We start from the raw sequence: 13,001 nt of genomic DNA, 5'->3' as shown, positions 1-13,001 counted from the left end.
CTTCACGCATCCCCTCTTTTCCGTAAACATCTTATGATATGTCAGAATAATGGAACTTTACAAGCCAGTGGACTCAGTCAGGCTCTTGTGGGTACTCTTTTGAAGGAGTGGGGGTTTGATGGGTATGTGCGTTGGCTTCGGTGAGTTTTTCCTTTCTATGATCACACAAAGTTATTTATTTATTTATTTTACACACATGAAGAGGGTTAAGGGGACGATACAGATTGAGAAGGGATTGGACGATCGACTTTTTACATGAACGATTCAACATCAAGCAGGTCACTGAGCCTGCATCTGGCAAGTCGTCTATTTTCGTTGCGTACAAGTACAAGAAACTTGTAGTGGATGAGAAACATCTTCATGTTGTGGATCATCATGATGAGAAGGAAGATCACGGTGGTGGAACGAACCCGCTGTTCGAATTCGTTCCTGCTACTTCGGGTATGTTCCTCTGGTTAAAGGTTTGTAGTCCTTTCTTTTCTTTTCTTTTTTTTCTTTTCTTTACAACCATTCGCATAATAACATCACATCATCCATTCTTCCATCCCTTTTTCTTCAGTTCCCGTTACAATATCACAAAGACTACCATCATCTCGTCGAAACGCGTTCCCCTTCCGAAGCACGCACCTTCCTAAGTGACCGTCTCTGGAAAGGTCTTCTCGATTCAGGTGTCCTTTTCCGACCTGGATTCGTTTCCAAGGGCGGAGCGAGGAAGAAAGGGATCAAGTTGGCGATACGTTTGCGTTTTTGAGAATGTGTTATGCTATGGCTACGGTGAGTTTGGATTGAATTTTTTCTTTTCTTTCTTTCTTTCTCTCCCCTCCTGAAGGGGGTTATTTTAGGAGAGGGGTTAGGATATATAATTGCTTCTTCTTTTTTGCTCACGCGTACTCTATGATTCCCCCATGACGAATTGAAGAAGGGTGTTGAAAGGTTTTCCAAGTTCATCGTAGAGTTTTTCGACTAGAGGATTTTTTTTTTATCTTGAACCGGAGTCCAGAAGTCCCATTTTCTGGATCACGGTGCGGGATCATTGGACACCACATCACTTGTTGTTGTTGTTGTTGTTGTTTTTTTTTTTTTATCATGTCAACTCGGTACTGTATATGGTACTGTGACAGCCCGACTGAATCAATTCGTTGTTCCCTTCTACATGATAGTCGGCACTTCCGAGATTATGAACAAGTACGGTATAAAGGGGTACTGAACGGTATCGCGCACAGTCGCCTGTTATTACATACTGCCAAAGATCAGAAATACAGATGTGAGGGGCCAGTGCGTGATTTTGACAAGCCAAGTTGCGAAGGCAGAGTCGTAGTCACGGTCGAGAAGAAGCAAAAGGCTTAAAAGTATTTCGATTCATGCTTTATTTCGATGCATTATTCCCGCATCGTACAGTGCATTTCACCCCTGCGACAGCATACCAGAATCACTTCCTGTCCCCTCTTACATAACAGTCAACACCTCCGAAATTTTACGAGCAAGTACGGTATCAGAGCTGGGCCAGATCGAGCAGTATCCCACAAACAACCCGTTGTCGCTGCAAACGAATCAGGAAGATTATCGGGAGGATCCCCGCAGTCCCTCCGACGAGCCAAGTTGCGGAGGGGCGCAGGCAGAGCCATAGTGGAAAAGAAACGAGAGGCTTGAGAAAGTATTTCGATTTCTGCTTTTCGACGCATTAAAACCAATCGAGTAAGTTCATCCCTTAGACGAAGACCGAGACGGTACAAGGTATTAAGGCCACCTGAGCAACTCTGCGTGAGAATGCTTACTTCCAATCACTTGGGAAACGATCACCCAGACGCGAGAGCATGTGCAGAGCCTAGTGAAGTTGATTTAGCGGTATTTTGGATGAGAGCTTGCCTTCATCATAAAAACCTTTCGATAATCCATATTGGAAATATGAAGCAGAGAGTCGGGATCGATATGGAATCTAGAGAAAGCCGTAGAGATTGGTGACGTAACACACTGGAGTTTGGTTGCCAAGAAAACCTTCGGAAATCGGAATACTTAAGCCCAAGCCATATAGCTCTTTCGCTTGTGAGAGAATGCGATTCGTGTCTCATCTTAATGCTCCCGAATTTATAAACCGATGCAATTCAAGACCATAGACATCAGCGTCCACCAAGAGTAAGATTGGGATCCTAGGAGATTTCTCTGAGCAGTTGAAAATATGGAGGCTCGAGAGGAGGGCACTGGGAAAAAAGCACCTCAAAGGCAGCTCCTGGCCGAGCAAATGGACTAGACCACGTGTAGCAATATCGGGTTGCCCCTTCCCCTGTGGTGTGGTGTCATTCCAGAAAGAGTAAACGGTGAAGGGCTCAGACGAACGGTGATAATGACACCTTTTTTTTTCCGAGAAGCGGTTGTCCGCAAAGGCTGAGTGGCATAGTGTTTGGAAGATAGCCTTGATGTCGAACCGTCGATTGTCGAGCTATCAACATCTCAGTAGCCAAGCCTTATCGAAACGTACCTCCTTCTCCACAACAAGGATGTACCCTGGCTCTTCTTTCCAACGTAGATGGACAATCTCATCAGTCGGCGGTATCAAAGTGCTCTGGTTGATCGCGTAAGTTTTGATATCTCAGGCTCCCTACTCCTTCAGCCACCTGCCTCGCGAGATGAGAGATTTAGCTCTGTTCCAGACGACAATTTGATCATGAGGATGGAACTGCAAACTATGCCTTTGGGAGATGCGATCTGTTATTTAAGGAGGCGGTCAGTATCGCCTTAAAATGAGATGCCACTGGGGCCCAACAAACCACGTTCAAATTGAATCGGTTTACACCAAGAGTAGCCGCAAGGTCATCGACAATCTGCAGGTTCTTTCGTGAAAGTCAACGAGTTACTTGGGGATGTTACACTCACTTCGTCGACCCTAGATTGCTTCCCAAATAAGGCAACATCTTGGTAGAAAATTTCGCTAATAAGGGGGGGCAAGCATCATGGAACGCCAAGACAATATAGCATGTAATCACGAACCGTTTCGTGAGCAATGTGTTATCGTGGAGAGCCGTATGACATAGATCCACCACGCGGAGAAGGGCTCCTGTAGAGGTTTTAGAATAGAACAACACACGCGTTGGGTTTGGAAAGAACCCACCTAATTGTCGCGCACAGGGGTTTCGTTTTGGCCACCACATTTCCTTCGTGTGACTTTTCCCCGATCCGTCGTAAGCGCACATGAGAATCAGAATGTTAAATAGTACCTTTTTCCATTTCTTGATGCCATTTGAACGCGCAACCGCATCTTGCCAGTAGGAACGTCAGACGATTGGTGGTGATCAGGATGGCAGTTTCGAATAATGTCGACGAGCTGTCTTAGCAGGCTCAACGAAATATCTTCCAGCGCCCTAATTACAAAAGCCCTATCTTAAGTAGTTAGCTTTGCTATCTGGATTCACCGGTACACAAACCTCAGATCCACATCTTCAGCAGCAGCGACATCGCCATTATCCATTTCTGGGTAGCTGAGTCATTTATTACAAAGCTGGCTGCTCTCCCACTTTCCCCTGCCTCAATAATGTCGGTGTCCATGAGGCACTGTTTACGTGACGCGTCACGTCCTCGATGTACACAATAATCCCCCATGCCCCCATTGCGGCTTTTTCAATTCGCCAGTCTCACACAGAAAGGGCTAAGAGGCGCCTCTTGTCGGAGAGCTCATCTGCACCTGGCTTCTGGGGGGACGCAGACGATAACTAAACCTGCAGATTCAAGGACTCGTTCTCGACCTTTGGCTTTGGCTGGAGCAGGCTCAGTTCTCTGTGCCTGGTATCTGTTGCAGGAGCCACTTAGTCTTGAAGAAGCTCCAGAATCATCAATACGAGGTAAGAGGGATGGCTACAGAAGAGACCCCTTCCCACAATGAGGCTGAAACACGTTAGTTGAGCCTGAAACTTGTGTCCGGTTTCCAAGCACAATACAACCACCCTCTTGTCCACCCTTGACCCTTGTTGGGCTAGGGGTTCGAGTAGTATCATTTTTGAAGTTCAAAGTATACGCTGTTGGCTTCTATGCGGAACCCGCTTTGCTTCAGGTTCGTTTGCCTTGCCGTGTTGATTTGTGCGTGGTACCTTTATTTAATGATGCACTCTTCACTCAAGACGACTGAAGACGCGCCTTTCGAAGAAAAAATCGAGCGTATCATCCAGACTTCGGCTTGCGCCATTCGGATTGGTCAGTATGTGCGAAGATGCAAACAAACACACCCCAGAGAGCTAAATTAGAAGCCAGTGCCCGTGCGCTCGACATCGTACACGCATCTCCGAGATGCTTTCATACGAGCTCTCCGTTTGCGAATCGTAGACTTGAAGAAAACGAGGAATTTATTCCTAGATGAAGAGAACGTGAGTCTTGCTCCAGCCCGACGCACACCCCTGATCGTCTTTGTCCTCGCAGGCATTGGAAGAGTCGCTGCAGAGGTTGAAGGGGATCTTTCCAATTTCATCATTTGAGAAGAATTCGTCTCTTCTCGTCTATTCGGTTCCTGAAGTGCATGGGGGTTTGAAGGAACGTACACTGATTTTCGACGGATTGGGGGAAATTCAAAGCACCTGGATGGCGGCGAATTTCTTTTATACATATTTTACTGGGAAAGGCGTTAGTCCAGCAGTAAGTCAGCTGACCCATCACACATCGATTCTGAAGAAGTGGATATATGCAGTTGCTGAAAAGCGTCAAAGAGTCCCTGATCTCCAAAAAAATCTGGATGGCGGAGTTATTATAATTAGACGGGAATTGGTGGGTTAAGTTTGCAATTATAGGTAAAAAGCTTATTTTTTTACGCCACTCGGTTTGATGTTAACCTTGACACCATCCCCAATTTTCAGCACGATCATCAATGAACTCTTTCGGCGAGTCCTTGTTTCTCCCTCATCGTCTTCGTCCTCCACTTCTGGATCGACACTTGAAGGCAGAATTTCGTCTATGCACTCCGTCGTGTCCGTTTTCACGGTGGTTCGGATGTCAGAAGGCTTGAAGGATAGCATGGAAGGCAACGAAGTAGACAATAAAGTTGCATGCGGGATAGCTGCTGCCATAGCGTGTATTATAATTGTACGGTACCTTTTGGAGGATACTGAGCGCAACGCACTGTACTGCATACCAAGCGGCTTACCCATCGACCTTAATGAGTTCCACGCACCGTCGAAGGTATGCACCAAGCGCTACACGTCGAGTGACACAAATATGGTTCTTGCCTTTTTCCCTGTTCGAGAGGGGTCCTGTGGCACTTTCTGAGGGCGCAACTTTGGGAAATGGGCGATTCGGTGTTAATTTAATTATCTTGGATAAGGGGCGAGCCTTTGCTGAAGTAGGGGCATTTGCTTCTTGCTTTTCGCTGACAGGTGGCTTTCGGTTTGGAGTTTTTGGACCCTTATCCACTTTCTCCACCTTGTTCTTCTGCTTTTTGGCCCCAAGTTTGCTGTTCCCTGTGGTCGCCCGACTTACTGTCTTCGCGCGACCGTGCAGTAGTGGAGTTTTGGGGCCCGACCCGGGATCCCCTTCTGGGGCAACTTTGCGCCTCTTCGCTGGCACTGCTATTCCCTGCTCCACGACTTCCGTAGGCGTTGGATGTGGTCCGGAAGGCGCCTTTCGTTTTTTCTTATTTATGTTGCTGGCGCTCATGGTGAATTGACCCTTACGTGTGTCCTTCGGTATAAACAGGTGCATACAATGGTCAACGATCGGCTCAAAACTGTGGTTCGCCGCCTCCCACCTAGCCTTCCCGAAGAGGTGTTTTGGAAAAGCGTTTCACTATGGGTAACCCTGAGACTTCAACATTTCGATCATACCACCCCGGGAAACCCAGAACTAGGCAAGTAAGAGTGGGGGATGACTGGATTAACAGCCACTGAAGGTGTACCACTTGCAATAGGCCAGACAAAGAGGGTGTTCCATCCAGAGCATATGTAGCATTCAAGAACGCGGAACAAGTTGCAGTGTTCAGCCGCGAATATGATGGCCATCTGTTTCGCGATATGCAAGGTTGGCCTTGACCTTAAGTTCCTTCAGCTTCTCATATTTCAGTTTCTTTCAGGAAACGAAAGTTTTGCTGTTGTAGAGTTTGCACCATATCAAAAGACCCAACCGGAACGTAAGAAGCATGATGCGCGCTCGGGAACCATACATCAAGGCATGCTACCGTAGCGCGCTTCTTCGATTGACGTCTCACGATTATTTGGCCATAGACGAAGACTATCTTTCTTTCCTGGAGAGCTTAAATTCTGATGCAGATGCCAAACCTCAGGCTGTGGAGACTTTAACATCAAATGGTACGAGGTTATTCACGTCCCTGTTGTGAACTTACTCGTGATCAGCAGCTGCAGAAGATTCTAACTCGACGCCACTTCTGGAGGCACTCAAAGCTGGAAAAGCAGCTGCTCGAGATGCAGCCAATATTTTATCGTATCATGGTCATTACACTGGGGCGGATCGACGTCAGGCAGCCAAAGCCGCTAAGGAAGCCGCCAAGGCAGTAGACGAAGATCCCAACATTTTCTCTCGCTCTACAACATCATCCACCCTTCCTCGGACTATTCTCGTCAATTCTAAGCCGGACGAGAAGACGGGGGAGAAAGTGGGAAAACGAGGGGATGCGAAACAAACCCCTGCACCTCAGGGCAACGAAGCTAAGAAACGCGACAAGCGAGGCGATCCTGCCACTCCTCTGCCTGCTTCAAATCAGTCCCCGTCAAAAGCGAAAGCTCAAACACGCAAAGGTACCCCTAGCAATAGTGCCCTGACGACTGCGTCAGATGCAAAGGGGGTTGCGGCTCCCCCTGCTGAGCCAGCCTCCCAAGATCCTCCCAAGGAGCGTGAGCGGAAACGACCGATGCTTAATCCCCGGATGTTTGAAGCTGCATTGGCTGGCGTTGGTGCAACCAGTTTGCGTTCAAAGGAACGTCGCGACCAGAAGCTCTCGGGGGCTGCAAGCGAGGACAACAAGGCGGCATATGTTTCTGCTGAACAATCCAAGGAGACAGTTTTTAAAGAGAAGAAGTTGGCTCCCGTGTCGAAGGCGAAGAAAGGACGTGACGCATCGTCAAATCCCGAGCCCTCGGGCTCTTCCTCAGTATCTCTCCCCAGAGCTTCATTAGAAGCAACAGATACTGTTACTACACCGCAATCCCAGCCAGACTCAAGGGCCCAGGCAGCAAGCCGACAGCCTGAATCTCCACGTGGACACCATCGCCGCGGTCGTGGTAAAGGTCGTGGAGGAGCAAGAGGTGGAGCACCAAGTAATTCTCAACGGCAAGATAGTGAAAATCCTACCGGTGGAGGGTAGTAATGGCGTTGACCGTGTAAACCCCAGGATTTTAGGGTAGGGATTACACCAGCTGCCCCATGACCAGGTTTTTGGATCGACTCTGGACATTAGCGTCTTAGAGTGTTCCGCTCAAAATTGGTCAGGACTGCAGTGAGAATTCAATTCATGGTCGTTTCCAATGACACGTCCTATCCTATTCTGAAGTCCGGTAGTGAACATTCGATCACACATCGTGAAAATACACCAAGGTGCTTCTGGTTATTTCCATCTCATTTTCTGAGCGACTCTGCACGTAGAAACAAGTCTGGTGAGGCCCCGCCCTTGATACCGAAATATCGAGATCGATTGTATCCATTTGGAAGTGAGAACCAGAGAGAAATCCATAGAACAAGAATTGAAATACTGAAAATGATTCGAAGAGACCAGCAAACCTCAAGTGGTCACTACCGGGATACACTGAATCAAAACTAATTCACGACAGGGATAGGAAAAAGACGAGTGTGCACACTGGAATTGGGCAAGGCTGTATCTGCGCGCACGCGCGATAATCGGACTCTCGCGCGCGTCTTCCCACGCTGGTTTCTCTCCTGTTTGCTTCCGTCAACACTATTTCTTCTCAATGAAGGCGACAACTACGGCCCCTGCTTCAGCATCCACCGCGATACCGGGTGCTTCATTTCCATCTCACCAGCGTTCTTCTAGGATTGCACCGCATTCTCACATTCGGGGTCTCGGATTAGATTTACATGGTTATGCTTCAGTCAATGCTGGTGGTTTTGTGGGTCAAGATATGGCTAGAGAAGTCAGTTAAGGCTTCCAACGGTTAAATGACTACTGACTTGTACACACATTTGGCATGAATGAAGGCCTGCGGCGTTGTTGTGGATTTGATTAAGTCGCGAAGATTCTCTGGCCGTGCTCTTCTGCTCGCTGGCGCTCCTGGCACTGGGAAGACAGCTCTTGCTCTTGCTATTTCTCAGGAGCTAGGTACAAAAGTGCCCTTCTGCCCAATGGTTGGCTCTGAGGTCTACTCGGCCGAAGTGAAGAAGACGGAGGTGCTTGCGGAAGTTTTCCGACGAGCCATTGGGATAAGAATCAAAGAGACGAAGGAGGTTTATGAAGGAGAACTGACGGAACTTACTCCTACCGAGTCGGAAAATCCTCTCAGTGGATACGGGAAGACTATTTCGCATGTGGTCATTTCATTAAAGACTGTGAAAGGCACAAAGCAATTACGATTGGATCCAAGTATCTATGAGGCTATAATGAAGGAAAAGATTGTGGTCGGTGATGTCATTTACATAGAGGCTAATACCGGTGCCGTCAAGGTAGATGTCGGTGGTTTGTCATTTGATTTGGCTGATTAGTTGGCGTTCAGCGGGTCGGGAGGTCAGATGCCTATGCATCTTCGTTTGATCTCGAGTCTGAGACTTATGTCCCGTTACCCAAGGGAGATGTCCACAAACGAAAGGAGTTAGTTCAGGATATCACGCTCGGGGATCTAGACAGTGCGAACGCGCGACCTCAGGCGTGTACTCCAATCAATATTGTTGTTTGTTCTTTTGACTGATTTATTCCTTTAGGGTGGGCAAGATATCATGTCTGTGATGTCTCATATTGTCAAGTCGCAACGGACAGAAGTCACTGAAAAGTTGAGGCGCGAAGTTGACCGGGTTGTGAAAGGTTATGTCGATCAAGGGGTGGCCGAGATAGTTCCTGGGGTGGTTTTCATTGACGAGGTAGGCTGGGCCTAATGGAACCCCTAGGTTCCCTTCTAATTCGTTTTGCAGGTCCATATGCTGGACATCGAATGCTTCACGTACCTAAATATCCTCCTCGAATCGCCCATGTCACCCACTGTTGTTCTCGCAACAAACCGAGGCACGTCCTTGGTGCGTGGTACTACAGACATCATAAGCGCACACGGCGTGCCTGTCGATCTCTTAGACCGGTATGTTGTTGCGCCATTTATCAAGAATCTTGATCCATGTTGCCTTCAGTTGCCTGATCGTTAAAACCGAGACATACACGCCAGAGCAGGTGGCCAAAGTCGTCGAACTTCGGGCGGCAGTCGAGGGTCTTACCTTAGGTGAGGGTGTATTGGAACGTCTATCGGTGGAGGGTGCTCGACGCAGCTTGCGGTAAGCAGATAGTACTCTATTTCACAACACTGCGCTCAGCTCATTCCCACAGCTACGCAATACAATTACTCACCCCAGCCTCCATTCTTGCTTCGCTGCAAGGACGGAAGTACATCACACTGGAAGACATCGGGGAGATGAACGAGCTATTCTTAGATGCTAAAACAAGTGCCCAATCGATGAGCTGATGTATTGTATTATGGTGAAAGTTCTATGCTGTACGTCGTCATCCAAAAGTATATATACAGACTAATATGTGTGGTATGATATTTGATACGTTCTTACAAACTGCGCATTGTAACAATTGGAGCCGAGATGGGCGGGTGGAATGATCTGCTCCTCATCTGGCGTGGAAGTTTGATTTGGAAACATAAGGCTTGTTTAGGACCGAATTTCAGCCCACAATCGAGCGTCACTGGTGACGACCGAAGCAGGAATAGGTGCTGCTCTATCTAGGCGGGGCAAAAAGAGTCCTTGCGAGGTGGTCCCGTTTCCTTCCTGTTGCCTTGACCAGCCCTAGGAGGTCCAATTCATGAAGCGAATGAAGGAAGCGAGCTTGTAATTCTCGTTTCCACTGTGGGCTTCCCTGGGAGAGGGCATCAGTGGGTGTGACATTGTCTGTTCCTTCCTTCCTTGACGCGGATTCATCGAGCCCCGCCACACTTCGGTGTGTCGCCTCATGCATCGCGCTATCGCCTAACCCATCGTTAGTATGGACATCGTCTTTCCCTTCCTTTGGCCGTGGTTCCCCTTCCATCGCCTGAACGTAACTCTCGAACCAATCATATATATTGACCATCTTGCCGCTCTCGAGATAACGTCTGAATATCACTGAGGTGTCGGGTTGGTCCCGATAGGCTAAGTTTGCAAGAGATATCACGGCGGGCGTGACTTCGAACAAATCATTGCTGGCATTGGTTGGCGCCAATGTCCTAACGAGGCTCTGTTGAATAGATGGGTTGAGGTACTGCATAATGCAGACGACTTGAGAGGCAGCTATATGACAGGAATGAGGGCCACTCACCTCCATAGGTGAAAGATCCGACTCTACATGCCACAGCTGGTGTAGGGGTACATCAGTGAGTGGATGAAATTGGTTTCTATAAGAAATTCCATAATGAGCGCTCCGAGGGATTTCTTAAGACAGCAACTTGCCGGAAATAATGCTCAATCGATGTTGCCATCTTAAGCGAAAGAGTTGAGACCTCAGGAGGTACTACAAGCAGATTAGAAAACTGAAAAGGCGTATCTGGCACCTGCTTGGCTGATTGGTTTGCAGACATAATGGCAACGGTCTCATTGAACCACCTGTCCCAATTCTGGGCAATGGTATGTAGCTCGCCAAGGTGCGCCGGGTGGTCGACCTTTCTGCACACCGATGTCAATCGTGACTTGATTTTTTCGAGCCAATCCAGTGTAGCTCTTCTTCATATACGTAAATGAGATATGCATCAATTCTTAATGTATCCGCTGCATGGACTTACTTCATACGATGTTGAATATGTGAGACCTCGTTCGTGAAAACGGTCCCTTGCATTACCGCTCGTATGACGTCTGGCGCCGGGATTTTGGCTAACCTGACACCAGCCGCACGGAGCAGTATCCGAAGGACTCGTATGGAAAATTTCCATCTGTTCATTCGGCATTGGAAAGCATCCCTGGCCAAGGAAATGTATTCCAGCACCCAATCATCTTGTAATGAATTCATAGGGCCATGTGAGTCTCTAGAAGTCTTCATTCGTTTGAGAATTTGGACTGTGGCTTCCGCGAGTGGATACTGATTAATTGCATGTCGAACCATCCCATGGATCTTTTCACGAAACAAAGCTGATTCGGGTAGCTTCATTCGTTCGAGAACAAAGGGCGCAAGGTCAGGGACGAGAAACACGGAGGTGGGAGAGGAGAAGTGTTTTGCAAGGATCATCTTCAACCCCATCAGTGATGTAGACACAGACCAATGACCAGCGGGCACACCTGAAATGCAGTGCAAAATGAATCAATGGAGTGCTCCTGATATGCGAAGCTGTCATAAAGATGTTCAATGAGGCTGGACGTGAGTTGGAAACCAGGGTCGAATTTTGGGAGCAAAAATAGCTGCGATCATGAAGATTAGAGTGCTTAAATTCTGCGTTTTTGGAGATAAAATGTGCACGTCTTACCCCCAGGATCAATTCATCGAATAGCCTGCGACCTCCTTCCAACTGGAAATCGTGGATCTCCATCGAGCTCAGAACTTCAAGGGTGACGAGGGACCGCATGATCTGAGAAGAGGTGGATGTGGTCAGAATGAATACCAAAGGGAGGCGAGGGATGCGAGAGCTGCAAAGTGAAGGATTAACAGCCAATAGAAGTGGAGCGAAGGCTGGACACGTACGAACAGATATGAAAGAAGTCTTGCAAAACACTCGAATTGCACGATTCCACATTTGGGATGTACACCACCAATCTTCGCTTATCCTCGGGTAGATAGTCGAGCTCAAGGCTGTTGTACCAGGCTCCAAGTACCTCGATATCTGTGTTTGCAAGCGTTGTCCCGTTCGGTCGTTTTTTGGTCACGGTGGCCTAATACAGAAATAAATGAGAACACTGAGATCGTAGAGGGATGAGAAGCAAATAACAAAATCTAATGCTTGCCTGGGCGGCAACGAATCCACTGATCAGTGCTCGGAGCGCGGAAGGCAGGTTAACAAAATCTTTTGATGATAGCCTGGCAATAGGAAGCTGCTCAGCTGTAGAGGGTGTATCTGAGTCGCGTACTGCGTCTTCTAGGACCTCCGACTCCTGGAACTGACGAACAACAGAATCGAAGACTAAGTCTGCTGAGTTGGAGTCGCCTGGCATGGTAAACCGTCTGAGAGACCATGCAGATATGCCTCGTCCACGAGCAAATGACCTCTCACCAACTAATAGCATGATCGGGATTTGGGGATAAGGGAGAGAGAATTTGATCGGTTTATACGTTTCTTCGACCTTCCGCATCACTGATTCAACGACTTTGGTGTGCGCTTGTCTCATGAGTGTCTTTGGTAATTCAACGTGTCGTCAGATTAGACATCATTGTCGGTGTCTCGGAGGGCCACTTGGAGTTCTGGAAACGCGTACTTGTATCCTGGCCGAGCACCGATGCCAAATATCTAAATATGCACAGAATCGAAGCTCGGCGCCACCGCTAAGGTCATCTGCAGGCGATGCTGGCATCCTTTCGTTCCACGCGGCCGCTCCTCTCATATTCTCCGAGTCCCCATTATCTGAGCTGATTATTTAGCGTAAGGAGTGGGCTGAGGAATATCCCCACCTGCCCCCGAAGATTCATCTTCATGCGGGATGACAACAACAGGCTGATACACTTAGCACCTTGATGTCTCTTATATAGCTCATCTACTCACAGTTGAGTCTAATCTTGTACTGGACGTTGAGAACGACATACTTATCATGAACTGGGGAGACACAATTGAATCGGCTGACGCCGCTTGTTCCTCAGTTGACGCCAGGCGCTTCTGCAGACATGTCAAGAATATTGCGTATTATATGTAATGTTTTCAGTACGAGATGACAATGCACGGTCCCCTTAAGAAGCTAATTTGCTC

General features: G+C 48.0%; 9 protein-coding genes across 9 annotated transcripts; 5 read left to right on the top strand and 4 right to left on the bottom strand.

Moving 5' to 3' along the window:
• Positions 1 to 33: 33 nt before the first annotated feature.
• EI90DRAFT_3140099 (uncharacterized protein) lies at positions 34 to 751 on the top strand (the record flags this gene model as incomplete). Its single annotated transcript, XM_039064952.1, has 3 exons — positions 34 to 140; positions 203 to 461; positions 560 to 751. 3 exons carry the CDS (start codon positions 34 to 36, stop codon positions 749 to 751), a joined length of 558 nt encoding a protein of 185 aa, XP_038907561.1.
• Positions 752 to 1,478: 727 nt separating this feature from the next.
• EI90DRAFT_3102889 (uncharacterized protein) lies at positions 1,479 to 2,681 on the bottom strand (the record flags this gene model as incomplete). The annotated part of the gene is made up of 7 exons (XM_039062591.1): positions 2,617 to 2,681; positions 2,477 to 2,560; positions 2,214 to 2,410; positions 2,094 to 2,147; positions 1,882 to 1,936; positions 1,776 to 1,825; positions 1,479 to 1,707 (listed from the first exon to the last, which is right to left on the bottom strand). Coding segments are annotated over exons 1-7 (717 nt in total), but the record flags the coding sequence as incomplete, so codon positions are not given.
• EI90DRAFT_1355696 (type IIB DNA topoisomerase-domain-containing protein) lies at positions 2,629 to 3,630 on the bottom strand. The gene is made up of 6 exons (XM_039051727.1): positions 3,420 to 3,630; positions 3,221 to 3,371; positions 3,107 to 3,167; positions 2,986 to 3,052; positions 2,872 to 2,926; positions 2,629 to 2,819 (listed from the first exon to the last, which is right to left on the bottom strand). The coding sequence occupies exons 1-6, from the start codon at positions 3,461 to 3,463 to the stop codon at positions 2,682 to 2,684; spliced, it is 516 nt and encodes a 171-aa protein (XP_038907559.1). The 5' UTR covers positions 3,464 to 3,630; the 3' UTR covers positions 2,629 to 2,681.
• EI90DRAFT_3296300 (chalcone-flavanone isomerase-domain-containing protein) lies at positions 3,593 to 5,070 on the top strand (the record flags this gene model as incomplete). The annotated part of the gene is made up of 7 exons (XM_039067470.1): positions 3,593 to 3,833; positions 3,891 to 4,042; positions 4,110 to 4,182; positions 4,240 to 4,352; positions 4,405 to 4,617; positions 4,670 to 4,769; positions 4,836 to 5,070. 6 exons carry the CDS (start codon positions 3,593 to 3,595, stop codon positions 4,730 to 4,732), a joined length of 855 nt encoding a protein of 284 aa, XP_038907558.1. The 3' UTR covers positions 4,733 to 4,769; positions 4,836 to 5,070.
• On the bottom strand, positions 4,692 to 5,653 carry EI90DRAFT_2983713 (uncharacterized protein). The gene is made up of 2 exons (XM_039055994.1): positions 5,123 to 5,653; positions 4,692 to 5,070 (listed from the first exon to the last, which is right to left on the bottom strand). The coding sequence occupies exons 1-2, from the start codon at positions 5,629 to 5,631 to the stop codon at positions 4,779 to 4,781; spliced, it is 801 nt and encodes a 266-aa protein (XP_038907557.1). The 5' UTR covers positions 5,632 to 5,653; the 3' UTR covers positions 4,692 to 4,778.
• Positions 5,654 to 5,750: 97 nt separating this feature from the next.
• EI90DRAFT_3007318 (Smg-4/UPF3 family-domain-containing protein) lies at positions 5,751 to 6,475 on the top strand. The gene is made up of 4 exons (XM_039056381.1): positions 5,751 to 5,821; positions 5,882 to 5,991; positions 6,044 to 6,139; positions 6,195 to 6,475. Exons 1-4 carry the CDS (start codon positions 5,763 to 5,765, stop codon positions 6,305 to 6,307), a joined length of 378 nt encoding a protein of 125 aa, XP_038907556.1. The 5' UTR covers positions 5,751 to 5,762; the 3' UTR covers positions 6,308 to 6,475.
• Positions 6,437 to 7,557, top strand: EI90DRAFT_3102880 (uncharacterized protein). The gene has a single exon (XM_039062590.1). The coding sequence runs from the start codon at positions 6,839 to 6,841 to the stop codon at positions 7,289 to 7,291; it is 453 nt and encodes a 150-aa protein (XP_038907555.1). The 5' UTR covers positions 6,437 to 6,838; the 3' UTR covers positions 7,292 to 7,557.
• A 294-nt stretch (positions 7,558 to 7,851) lies between these two features.
• On the top strand, positions 7,852 to 9,602 carry EI90DRAFT_3007313 (RuvB-like helicase 1; the record flags this gene model as incomplete). Its single annotated transcript, XM_039056380.1, has 7 exons — positions 7,852 to 8,075; positions 8,140 to 8,601; positions 8,652 to 8,822; positions 8,857 to 9,012; positions 9,064 to 9,224; positions 9,274 to 9,414; positions 9,467 to 9,602. Exons 1-7 carry the CDS (start codon positions 7,893 to 7,895, stop codon positions 9,600 to 9,602), a joined length of 1,410 nt encoding a protein of 469 aa, XP_038907554.1. The 5' UTR covers positions 7,852 to 7,892.
• Positions 9,559 to 12,871, bottom strand: EI90DRAFT_3102877 (origin recognition complex subunit 3 N-terminus-domain-containing protein). Its single transcript, XM_039062589.1, has 12 exons — positions 12,801 to 12,871; positions 12,710 to 12,752; positions 12,517 to 12,662; positions 12,315 to 12,435; positions 12,049 to 12,248; positions 11,789 to 11,976; positions 11,574 to 11,733; positions 11,389 to 11,508; positions 10,899 to 11,338; positions 10,570 to 10,839; positions 10,439 to 10,514; positions 9,559 to 10,381 (listed from the first exon to the last, which is right to left on the bottom strand). The coding sequence occupies exons 1-12, from the start codon at positions 12,837 to 12,839 to the stop codon at positions 9,863 to 9,865; spliced, it is 2,322 nt and encodes a 773-aa protein (XP_038907553.1). The 5' UTR covers positions 12,840 to 12,871; the 3' UTR covers positions 9,559 to 9,862.
• Between the last annotated feature and the right edge of the window lie 130 nt (positions 12,872 to 13,001).

The sequence above is a fragment of the Cantharellus anzutake genome, assembly GCF_015039405.1.
Source record: "Cantharellus anzutake strain C23 chromosome Unknown EI90scaffold_300, whole genome shotgun sequence".
NCBI classification, from domain to species: domain Eukaryota; kingdom Fungi; phylum Basidiomycota; class Agaricomycetes; order Cantharellales; family Hydnaceae; genus Cantharellus; species Cantharellus anzutake.
Note: the sequence above shows the minus strand (reverse complement) of the source record. Positions and strands in the feature narration are given on the sequence as shown.

Coding starts and splice junctions, on each gene's coding strand:
- EI90DRAFT_1355696 (XM_039051727.1), bottom strand. CDS start 3,463: ATGGATAATGGCGATGTCGCTGCTGCTGAAGATGTGGATCTGAG. Junction 3,372..3,419: donor GCTGAAGATGTGGATCTGAG/GTTTGTGTACCG, acceptor TACTTAAGATAG/GGCTTTTGTAATTAGGGCGC. Junction 2,927..2,985: donor AACACATTGCTCACGAAACG/GTTCGTGATTAC, acceptor CCCCCTTATTAG/CGAAATTTTCTACCAAGATG.
- EI90DRAFT_2983713 (XM_039055994.1), bottom strand. CDS start 5,631: ATGAGCGCCAGCAACATAAATAAGAAAAAACGAAAGGCGCCTTCCGGA. Junction 5,071..5,122: donor GAACTCATTAAGGTCGATGG/GTAAGCCGCTTG, acceptor ATCCTCCAAAAG/GTACCGTACAATTATAATAC.
- EI90DRAFT_3007318 (XM_039056381.1), top strand. CDS start 5,763: ATGGGTAACCCTGAGACTTCAACATTTCGATCATACCACCCCGGGAAA. Junction 5,822..5,881: donor CCCGGGAAACCCAGAACTAG/GCAAGTAAGAGT, acceptor CACTTGCAATAG/GCCAGACAAAGAGGGTGTTC. Junction 5,992..6,043: donor TCTGTTTCGCGATATGCAAG/GTTGGCCTTGAC, acceptor AGTTTCTTTCAG/GAAACGAAAGTTTTGCTGTT.
- EI90DRAFT_3102880 (XM_039062590.1), top strand. CDS start 6,839: ATGCTTAATCCCCGGATGTTTGAAGCTGCATTGGCTGGCGTTGGTGCA.
- EI90DRAFT_3102877 (XM_039062589.1), bottom strand. CDS start 12,839: ATGTCGTTCTCAACGTCCAGTACAAGATTAGACTCAACT. Junction 12,753..12,800: donor GTACAAGATTAGACTCAACT/GTGAGTAGATGA, acceptor TAAGTGTATCAG/CCTGTTGTTGTCATCCCGCA. Junction 10,515..10,569: donor TCGATTGAGCATTATTTCCG/GCAAGTTGCTGT, acceptor AATTTCTTATAG/AAACCAATTTCATCCACTCA.